Genomic DNA, 12,302 nt, shown 5'->3' with positions numbered 1-12,302 from the left:
GGCTCGTTAATTTTATCGGATCGTTTCGGACCGGGCGAAGGCAAAGGGCCGCGCAGTATCGGGGGACGAGAAACGCTCACGTTCGCATTTAGTAACTCCATTAACGCGTTAACAATCGGCGATGGGTTATCGCCGGATCGCCGCGCTCGTGTACGGACGATCTCGCGTGTCCCGAGATAGCGCGCCGGGCAATCACGCTTTTCGTTCCGTTCGAATGGCGATATGAAACGAGCCGGCACGTAACATCGAGACTCTCCTCCTCGTATACAAAGTAGTCTTTAAGTTTTCGTTCTAAAAATTAAAAAAATAATTCCTTAGATAATTTCATGAAGAAAAGTCTATGTACATTTTTGTCACAAACGGTTTAGTTTTAGGATATAATTTTTTGAACATCCCGTGTATCCAGAATTTTCATAAAATTATTATAAAGAATTAATTTTATTAATTTTATCAATTTTATTAATTTTATCAATTTTATCAATTTTATCAATTTTATATATTTTATTAATTTCAATTTTATCAATTTTATTAATTTTATCAATTTTATTAATTTTATCAATTTTATTAATTTTATCAATTTTATTAATTTCATCAATTTTATTAATTTTATTAATTTTAGAGATGTAATTAAAAATCATATATATATATATATATATATATATATATATATATATATCACTCTCTCTCTCTTTTTCGCTCACTCTCTCTCCTTCATTTTTTCTATTATTGACGACCTTGCACGATCATCCCGCGATAACCGAAACAATTTTACGTTGCGATCAAACTCGATCGTTCCCAGAGTGTCCGATATTGCATTGCATATTACTCGATCTTATCGATAAGCCACTCTAAGATTCTGCGATAAACGAAATTTCTCGAATAACGCGGGATCTGACCTATAGTGAAAGGATCATGCTTCTTTTCTGTCAACTAAACAGAAAAGAGATGATTTATTTTTTTATTATTGGGATCAGAAATTTTATAGTGCGTGAAGATATTGACGAAAATACAGAGTGAGATAGTGTGTGCATGGGTAATACACTTTATCTATTTAATAAAAAAAAGAAATATTTGATTAAAAAAGCTGTAGAAGCTAGAATATTGATTCTGTGACATTTTTATGATTAATCTCTTTTATTTAAAACTGTGTCTCTTATTCCGGAAATTGAAACTTTAACATTTCAAGTTAGATTTATTATAGTAATATAGTAGTGATACATTTAATCGTGTTTCATCAACATTGTCAATATAAACAAACGCCAATACAACAGACGTTGAATTTGATGCGTATCCATTCGACGTTATACATATGAAATAACTTTATTATTGCCTATCTAACTGCAAATTAATTCGTTTCGCAAATATTTCGACCAAAATCGAAATGTGCAGTATTATGACAAACTAGCGCACTGTTCGAAAATAACATTTGTGGTTACACGCGAAACTTTGCACGGCAAATACCGCAGCCATAACGTTCCGTACTGTTCGAGTAGCGTGAAACAGAAACTGAAAAGCCAGACAGGATATACCTGACCTAACCCTTTAGCGAGATAACCAAGCACTGGTTGTGGTCAGTCATCCGTAGAGGTTACACGAACCTAACGTTACTCATTGTACCCATCACACAAATCTGCTTCCAAAATTCTGGCTCCTTCAACCGATTAGATATACTATGTAAAGCAAAATAAAGGGGAAGACAAATCGAGTATTTATTATTAACAAAAGAAGGGGAATAAAATCGATAAAAGTGTCAATGGGAGCGATCTTATAAAATTATTACACGATACTAGATCCAATATTCGGCACTAAAATGCATACAACTGTCCAAGGGCTGAAGAATAGGGGGCAAAGAAAAGTACATGTTTAAAAGATTTTCGTATATGCATGTGTCATGCGTTTGTACGCAAGCCAACATATTTTCATCCGTTCGTCTGGCACTTTTTCAAATATATATCACCAAGTATCGCACGTATATACACTACGATATATCGCGACATGCTTCTTTCAATTGATGCACCAACGGTCCGCCGCACGTGAAAGGTTGGGAGACGCTGACCTACATACATCATACAGACCGCTGCACTCTACACGGCAATAGAATCGACCTCGTCGGTTGTTCTGACGAAATTTCGACGTTGTAAACTTCCGACGACGACGGGGCTGTGCCTTTCGCCCGAAACTCTCATCGGATCTCCAGAATCGTCGGAACAAACTCTCCTTTCTCAAATCAGCACTGAACGAGAGTACGATCACTTTTGGCTTTGGACAAGAAGAAAAGGGTTGCTTTTAGTCACGATTCCAAGTTTAATTTTGCCCCCGTAAAAGGAACTTGAGAAGCGAGTGGAAAAGTGCTTAAATATATCAATGACAGGTATTTGCAGACCTAACGATCGTTCGAGGAACACGACAGAAGTATAAATGCTTGACTCGAGAGTCTGAATTCTAGATCGCTTCCAGCACAATTGAAATAATAAAAATTTCACTGCTCATCTAAAGAAAGATTGCACGATCGAGGAGATCGTGTTGGATTCTGGACTGCCATATCACTCTACTTTCTCAAGATGATCTTCTCGAAGACGTACTGAAATAAGTTGGCTTTTATATTATACAAATCAGAGAGGGAGGGAAGCAAATCCATAACGATTAGTCTATCGGGAAATTTCACATCAATCTAAAGTTTGAAGCCGATCGAAGTGCTTCGAGTGGTTTAATGCTTTCGGACGAACCGATCTCTTCCGAATGCCTGGAAACATTGGAAGTACTTGATTCTAACTGGGGAGCCGGGGCAATCATACCGCGGTAAAGTTTCGCTACTTGAATTTTCCGAGCATCTTGTCGGGCTTGCCAGCGCTCGCGAAAGGTCTAACAAATTAATACAATTATATAAACATAATGCTGTAACGGAATTTGCATATTTACGTAATTTATTCGCGTAAATGCAACTTTACGAATGTTGTTTTTACGCTATTTTTGTATGCCATTTAAAATGAAAACTACACGTATGCAGGAACGCGAGACATATGTATATATTATGTTAAATATCACATGCAATTGTGTCGACACATTTTTTCTATTTGCATACATAAAATGGCAACTATAGTACTTATTATTATTGCCGTAAAATATTTAGCGTATTGCCGTAAAATATTTAAAGGCGAATTAAATCCGATTTTGGCGCATTCATTAAGAATAGGACATTTAAATTACTGTGAAATGAATAAGAAAATTTTATTTTTTTTTATCATCGAAATAAAAATGTGAAATTTATTGTAAATATATAATTTAATCTAATATCGCACTATTTTTTTTATACATTTCGCGGCAATTTGATTCAAAAACCGTGATTAGTTATTAGATTTATACCTTAAGTGCTATGCATTTTCTTTCTACGATGATCTTGAGGCATCAACCGCGGAAGAGGAAGCAAGAAGCTCGTCTGAGGAGAATGCAAGAGGAGAAGGCAGATCTGCCGCATTCCTCGAGAGATCGGGATCGTATTTCCGGGCTCTCACAATTTTAGTATTTATGCAATATCGCGCTCGGTCCCTCTGGATCGCAAGATAGGTCGTAACATTTGAGTAGGAGCGAACTTACTAAGTACCGCTAAAACCAGTTCTCCTCATGCTTCGCAAATTCTCTCTCGTTTGATAAACAATAATCACGGTCACGATGCAAAAATAAATATAGAAACGATGATTGCGAGAAATAGTAGTTATTTTACTTTGAAATATTTATATTTCATTATTCCAGGCGTTCTACAAAAATAGTTGGTTTTCACTATTTTAACATTCATACGCTCAAGAGACAGTCTCAATATTTATTTTATCACTTCTTTTCATTTGTATATTTTTCACAGAAAAATATTCTGAAAAAATTTTTAATGTTGTGTATTTTATAATGACACGTATTAATAAGTAATTTTCTCCTAATTTTAATTTAAAATCCTTATATGAAAGTCCATCCGCAGAAAGAATAGAGCAAAACTCATTCCTAGAAGCAATAAATTTTTATCTTCATTTGACGCATTGCATTAAAAATAAAATATCTCGCTAGACGTGCAGCTCGGTTGTAATTAAATTTGACGAAATGTTTACGTAATGGATTAAAGTAATTGCATTTTTAATCTATTATTTAATTAAAATAGACCCCTACATGTTGAAACACGTTGTATATACATAGAGTCGATTGTATTTTATTTTGAAATTTTTCACAACCATTATACAAAGTTAAATACATTTCCATTTCATGTGGTATAACACGATCGTTCATCTTTTTCTCTTTATTTACACGACTCGCCGATATATAATAATTCAACGGGATGATTTTAATCTAACATATGTTGAATTGCTCCTCTGTTTTATATAAATTTCTATCATTTATACGAATGTCAGAACAATGTTGCATCATTATTTTATTACAACTTTTTACATCTACGCAAATTATTAATTATTTCGTGTACTCGTCGAGAACCTATCGAAAATACTCGACTCATAATTTCCATTAAATGAAATCCAATTGGCTACGTTAACCTAATTTGTGTATAAGCGCAAAGTGGAGGGCTGGCAGCTCCACATTAACTTAATATTTGTTCCAATGAAAATTTGATATACCTAGCGTATTTTCTGTTATATTCGGGTAACATCTGTCAAATTAAATTAATTATCCATTTAACATTTTAATTCGAGACATGAAATTTTTTTCGTATATATTTTCCACTCAGTTTTGATTTATCACTCTAAAATTGACGGTGTATACGTATAAATATTTACTGACCGTCAATCGATTATTGTGTTTCAGATATCGTGGATCCGGCGACGTGATTTTCATGTCTTAACGAGCTCCATGTTCACATACACGAACGACGAGCGATTTCAAGTGCTGCATCCCGAAGGCTCGGACGATTGGACTCTTCAAATAAAATACGTCCAGGACAGAGATAACGGGACATACGAGTGTCAGGTAACGTGAACTTGGCACGAACAGCCTTGTTACGAATTAATTAATTCAGTGCATTTCAACGACTTTTATTTTTTTCCGACTTTTATCGCGATGTGCTATTTACTCGCTTGGCCACTTTATTTGCCGCTTTAATCGATCGCTGTTTCTCCTCTTAATTTTTTCACAAAATTGACGAATCGATCCGATCCGTATTCAAGCTGACCTGCGGTCTATTGTTCCTGATCGTTGATCGCAGCATGAACAGGAAACACGCCTTTGTGCTACAACATGCAAATTAGTATCTTTAATTCGGATGTATATTTCAATAATACGCGTTATGTGAAGGCGATCGGTGATTTATGTGGGATATGTGCAACGAGAGTAATAAATCCTCCTATCAATAATTCCAAACATTGCTGATTATGTACACCGCAACGTACGCATTATCAATTTGGCATTAAATGTCGACGTATATTCGATACCTAATGCATCGCATGGTACATTTAATATTCTTTTATCACGTAACCGATATTTAATATTCCATAATTATTAAGCAAAAAGTGAAAATATTAATTTTAAATACGAAATATCGCAACATATGTGCGGCATTTAAATTCAAAATGCCGAAAACGGAAAGAGATATCATGAAAAATGCTGCAAAATCCACTTTAATAGGGAGAGAGATGAAATGATTTTATATCTACCTGGATATAAACGTAGAGAATTTTTTCGTCACATCACTAGGTGGTATAATTAAACGTGACGGCGGGCACTAACACATAAATTCGCGAGCAGCGCGGATAAGCCGGGTACGTTTTTCCTGCATTTCATACATTTTTCCGGCTAATGGAACGGCAAACACGAGTCGGCGGATACGTGTGAGCTCGAAAGAAATCGGACAGCGTGAATAACGAGACACAATGCCGAGCTTGCGCTCGCCGTTGAGCAAATCTCCTGCGGTAATCTCTGATCCTTCCTAAAGTTTCGACTACTGAGGACTCAGGTTCTGGATAGCAAAGGTGGCTTCTCTCTTATGTTAATTTCGGGCGCGAATATTCGCCCCGCGGCGAAACTTTTACCGGCGAACTTGCAGAACTTTCGTTTCCGCGTTACATACTTTCCCCGATCTCTTGCTCCGAACAGCATCTTGAAATCATTGTCCGTCAGTTTCAGTAAACTTCGCGAAGAAAATTTAAGCGCGAGTAAATTTAATGACTGTGAGACGGAACAGTGTTCTTTGCGCGTCGCACATTTTATGAAAATTAATAATACACAGTAAAAAATGGTGCGTCCATGTGTTAAAATTTTCTTGCGTTACCACGTTTTGATTAGTACTTCAATGTAAAATTGATTTTGATTACTACTTCAATATAAAATTGAACACAACATGTTATTATTTTTATAACGTTTTCATGTGTTACATTTATGTCTCCTTCATAACTTAATACTTTGTATATGTCTCTTAGAAATGGAATATTATTTTAAGTATTTTTAACATAATCATTTTAAACAATCAACAGTCTCAAAGTCAGTTTAATATTGTAAGAAAAGTTTAAGTGAATCTTCAAATAATCTTAAATTTTGACATAGAAAAATAATTAAATTTACTAAAATCAAATGTTTCTACAAATACAAATAATTTAAGTTAAAATAATTACTATTATATTTTAATGTCTTCAACATTTCTTACGAGTTATTGTAACTATTTTTTCATGTAATTTTTAATTAATTTGTATGTTATTTTTACATTACACTTAAAGTCACGATAACAAAAGTAAATGTAAAGTATTGTGTCAATTATTTAACATTTTTAATTTGTTAATAAGTAACATATGACGAATGAATTATTTTAACTTAAAATTTTGAGTTTCTGGGACATGTGAAAAATGTTATAATTAATATATTTATTTTGTACTGTATATCAGTTAAAAAAAATTACGAGAGAACCGATCTGATCGAGTTTCTTATTACAAAGATCGGGCATTTATTCAAATTTGTAAAATGTAATAAAATATTCGTGGTAATATAGATACAAATATTACGTTTAATGCATTAGAAGAGCAAAATGATATATAGAATAATTACCAAAAATTGAATTTATTATGGAATAACGAAAATACGTAATTATTAAACAGAAATACAATAATGGATATTAATAAGTATTCAATGTGTACAACATAATATCAAAAGCCGATTACAACATTGAAATTTAGATTGTACCTTTGTAATTTAATAATTGAAGCGCGAATGAAGGTACAAAAATAAAATGGCTAGTTACACTTATATAATAATGAATTAATTAAAATAGATAATTTAACCATTCGAGTATGAACCTAAATTTTCTTTCAAAATATAGCTTTACCAATTAATCTGATACTTTTTTTCGTTTTGTACGTTGTAATTTATACCAGACAATCAATTTTAAACTAAAATCCATTTTCCTGTTATGACTCACGATTTCGAATCATATAACAGGTGTAAGATAAATCGAATACGAAACAATATACGAGGAGCTGTGATTCGAAAAAAGATCGATGACTGTTCAACTATATTCAACGGCTGTTGTTGAATGCATGACGACGTTCTATTTATTAGGTCGCGACAAGGGGAAGAGGAGAACGAATGTGGATAAACGATAGGTGTGGTTGTATGGCCGCAATGCAACTCTCGGCACTTCATTATGCACTGAGCATGGTAATCACTTTGTCATAAGGTCGATAATGCATAGGTGTGTGTTTCTGGCCAGCACGGGGTGAGTGCCGTCCGTTCAACGCTCTCGTGATAGTTTGCGTGGCTTATAATTAGAAATTATCAGAGATGCGATGAAACGTCTGAAGCATCCCGATAACGTATCATGTCAAAGTTTATTATCCACGACGTCATGTTCCATAAATTATGATGATTTGCGTTCCTTCAATATCCCGCATAATTCTTGCATGTAAATATTAAATTATATTTAGAGACTGATACGTAAAGAAATATACGTTATATATAAGCGAGAATATCCACGATTTACGCGAGTAAATCTATCTTGCAGAGATTGAGTAGATCAAGATTTGTGTATAAATAAATTTTACATAAATAGAATAAAGCAAAATCATGGGAGGAAACAAGATGAAACAACTATTTTCCAAGTTTGCAAGGAACGCTCCCCCGAAAGTTTGTCGCGTTACAGTACTTTGACAGTTCGGTTGTCGATCAAGCTGTTGCATGCACTTTTAGAGACATCTTCGATTCGTCGCACGAACATGTTGCATATTGGTCGCATTTGATATTTCTCACGAAGCATTCTTGCAACAGCAATCGCTCTTGAATAATCTTTTTAAGATAAATCGTATAAATCAAGATAGACTTAGTAAAGAGCATCAAAGAAATAGGAGGCTCTCTAGTGAGTCCCATTATCTTTGTCGTAGAAAACATTTTAGCGCGAAAAGCATCGAGCACAGCTATCGCGAACGACAGATATACTGCGGTGACCGTTTTATTGCGGCCACGATTAAGTGTAATTGAAGACGGAACGTTGGAAAGCTTTACGAGTAATCGAAAGCTCGCTGCAGCAATGTCTGCGGTAAAAGTGAGAGAACGGGTAATGTATACGTGTATACATGTGAGTAGATGTGTTTACGTGAAAAACCTTCTTGATAACCGGTTTCGGTTTTACCTTCCGAAACATTTTCTCGCGTCGTCGTGCATCAGACTCGGTCGTGCATTCACTAAAGTGTCGCGGAAAATCTGATAAGATAATGATGTATATACAGGACGTTTCTTAATAAGTGTGAAAAATTTTAAGAGATGATTCTTCGTCGAAAATTAAGGGGAGTTTTTCATATATTCCTACATCCCTCCCTGTAGAATTACACTCCTCTAAAAATGGGGGTAAAAATTAGATTTTTATTTTTTCTCAAATTTGGAACAAGTTAAAGAAATGAAATTAGGTATATATTTTCTATTAGTAAAAAAGGTTATTTATTAATATTTTTTTCAGTCTCCCATATTGTTATAAGGGGCTGAAACTAGCAATCCTTATTCAATTTTTTATTAGAACTTTTTAATAGACCGGAATATGATCGTTTAAAAATATGCATTAAAAAGATTGATTTATTTAGAAATTTTTTATTTCCTTAATTTTTTTCATAAAATCAGTAGTTTTCAAGAAAAAAAAAAAAATATGTTATCGTGCGCAGCACGATGCTAAATAACATAGATTTCGAATTACGAGAAGTTAAATTTTAAAATAAAAATGAAATTAGAGTAAATGTTGACAAAATTGGAACAAGAACAAAATTATAATAAAAACCTAAAAACCTAATTTTTACCCCCCATTTTTGAAGAAGTGTAACAGAGGGAAAATATGAAAAATCTCCTTTAATTTTCGACAAAGAATCATCTAAAATTTTTCGCACTTATTAAGAATCACTTTATACATATATATATATATATATATATATATATATATATATATGTATGTATGTATGTATAAATGTATATCTAAAGAAGGGAAATTTAAAAAAAAAAGGAAATTTATATACATGAACTTTCTATGAAATTTTTTCGGAATTTAGAACTTTTATTTTTCGATATTTGCGCGATGTAATTAGAGTGTAATAAATTACATTTTCTAAGGCGGATTATAGAAATACATTTAAAATTTTGCATCACATCCTACCCGCCAGAAATGATTTCACGTACAACTTGAAATACAACAAATTTCAATTTTCCTCACTATTCCACGTAAATGGATCGTATAATATTTAAAATATAAATTAAATATAATTAAAGCATCCCCGAACATTACTGCTCCTGTAAATGCAAATGTTTTCTGCAGTTCTCTCGCATTTTGTTGCCAGGTATGTATTTATCGGAAAGATACATCGAGACGTATTTCAGCTTTAAATCCCCATCACTTTTGTATTTAACGATTGAATACAACAGGACGGTGTCTCTTGCTTATCGTGGGATAAAGCGGCCGAAAAATATTGCGCAACGTCGGGAAGCTATCTTTACTGCGATTATATCGACAATATACAAGCCGAGAGTAGCGAGGGTATTAAATGCCAGGTTTAATTACGCGTCCGGCAGCCTCGCCGCGACTGTAAAAAGAAATTAATTAAGGCGGGCCTTGAGTTGTTACACAGTACGTAAGTCAAGGTGCTTAACTTTTTACGCGCCTTCGGAGAAGTAATGGAAAGCTCGTTTCGCGCTTATCGCAAGCTTCATCTTAGCCGCAGCTGGGATTGGTTTATACCTACCTACTACCCACACTTATACAGAGAAAGTGGGTCGCTTATGGGACATACGCCGCGAAGAAGACCCTTTGGCGCTCAAGATAAGTACTTTCTCTCATCCTGGCCCGTCTCGACGAAATGCACGTAGCCGCGATCGTAGGACTCGTTAAGCTTTCGGGATAAGTTCCTGCCCGCTCGTCCGCGCTGCGAAACCGAGATTCTGATATTCCTTGATGGAGGTCAAATTTGGCAGTTAATCTCGTGGCGAAGCTCAGGGATTTACACCCGGCGAGAGGCACCGCGCGATATCTTACTTTCCCTGGGATTAAAATGCGAACGGTTCCACGATATTCGTTAATCCGCGAGTCGATCGTCGATTACGTAGATATCCTTCTGTGAGCCATTTCCCTAAACTAATCAGACTTTAATTGACTTTAATTATTGTTTATGCGAATCATCTCTTATGAGAAGATGTATTATTACTTCAATTATTGCAATATTAGGGAATTATTATTTATAATAATATTATTTATTATTTATAATCGAAACAATTTCGATTATTTTGAAGAATTAATCTACGTACATAGTAAAAAATAAAATGTTAATTATAACATTTTTTACATGTCCCAGAAAGTCCACTCTAAACTTTAAGTTAAAATAACTCATTCGTCGTATGTTACTTATTGACTTATTGACAAACTGAAAATGTTAAATAATTGACACAATACTTTACATTTATTTTTGTTATCGTGACTTTAAGTGGAATGTAAAAATAACATACAATTAATTAAAAATTACATGAAAAAATAGTTTCAATAACTCGTAAGAAATGTTGAGAACATCAACATATAATAGTAATTATTTTAACTTAAATTATTTATAATAGAAACATTTGATTTTAATAAATTTGGTTATTTTTGTATGTCAAAGTTCAAGATTATTTCAAGATTCGCTTTAATTTTTCTTAGAATGTTAAACTGACTTTGAGATATGTCGAAATAATGTTGTTTGACTTTGAGACATGTTAAAATAATTATGTTAAAAATACTCAAAATATTCTATTTCTAAAAGACACATGCAAAGTGTCAAGTTATAAAATTGTAAATACAAATAAATACAAATACAAATAAAATTGTAAACATAAATGTAACATATGAAAACGTTATAAAAATAATAACGCATAGGTTGTTAATTTTAAAGTACTACTCAAAACACAAGAAAATTTTAACATGCGGATGCAATTTTTTACTAATGTAAAATTATTAGACAGAATGTAGGAAACATCAGTGCGCTTTAATGTTCAATTATACTAATTGCTCATAATTCGGTTAATGCATTATTTCGAAGCTAGAGATGGATCGGATTTTTCAATCTTCAATTATCTCCGCAGCCTTAATCTCTCATCATTTCAATGTGCGCTAATGCTTCCAAAGCCATCATAATCGACTTCTTATAACGATAAATAAATCTCGCGGAAATGAGGGTTGCGAAAGAAGCTTGGCAACATCATTAAGCTCCAAGAAAGCTCATTAAGCTTTCAATGCTCAACTTGTTCGCGACTTGTTCGATGTGACTTGTGCATCCAATATATATCCGTAAGAATTAATCCACTACTTTCATCTCCGGTCCGGCAACGCAGAATCTAGCATACGGAACCTAGAGGGTTCTCGCATTAACAGAAAATTAATGGTTCGGTTAACGTGCCGAGTTTAATTAAGCTCGTACCACCGTTGCATATTTTCGCAGTAGGAACTTTCGGCGCGTACGGACAACACACATGTGCGGACTGCTACGTGCTGAAAATTTATGATAGGAAGAGTATAGTTGCGTGGAGCCTGTCCTGTTGAAGCGAGCGAGTGCACGCATAATAATTTTGCTAATAAAGTAGATGCACTATGAAACATAAAGGAGGCTCTATACATTTGAGATTGAAAGCGGGGCGATCGATATTTCGTGCAAATTGAAGCTGAAATTATTCCTAGTTCAATATTTGATATTCACTTTGCATATGAAGCGATGACTTGGAAATATTTTTAAGCGCAAGCAATTTTATCATATGGTTTTGCATTGCGTATTTTCTGATACTTCAAAATATTGTTGTGGAATTCCAAACGAGATTAAAAGGGAATTTTTATAGGG

At 33.9% G+C, this 12,302-nt stretch overlaps 1 protein-coding gene across 2 annotated transcripts in view; it reads left to right on the top strand.

Annotated features, from left to right (window-relative positions):
* LOC105253377 (hemicentin-1) overlaps positions 1-12,302 on the top strand; it is a 264,693-nt gene that overhangs the window by 175,903 nt on the left and 76,488 nt on the right. For both annotated transcript variants that reach the window (XM_025405966.1, XM_025405964.1), the window contains exon 4: positions 4,798-4,959. In XM_025405966.1, the coding sequence (XP_025261751.1) occupies positions 4,798-4,959 (162 nt within the window). The remainder of the gene's footprint in view (positions 1-4,797; positions 4,960-12,302) is intronic.

The sequence above is a fragment of the Camponotus floridanus genome, unplaced genomic scaffold, assembly GCF_003227725.1.
Source record: "Camponotus floridanus strain SB8 unplaced genomic scaffold, Cflo_v7.5 scaffold1, whole genome shotgun sequence".
In the NCBI taxonomy this organism is placed as follows: Eukaryota; Metazoa; Arthropoda; class Insecta; order Hymenoptera; family Formicidae; genus Camponotus; species Camponotus floridanus.
The sequence above is the reverse complement of the archived record's forward strand: the minus strand, read 5'-3'. Positions and strand labels throughout refer to the sequence as shown.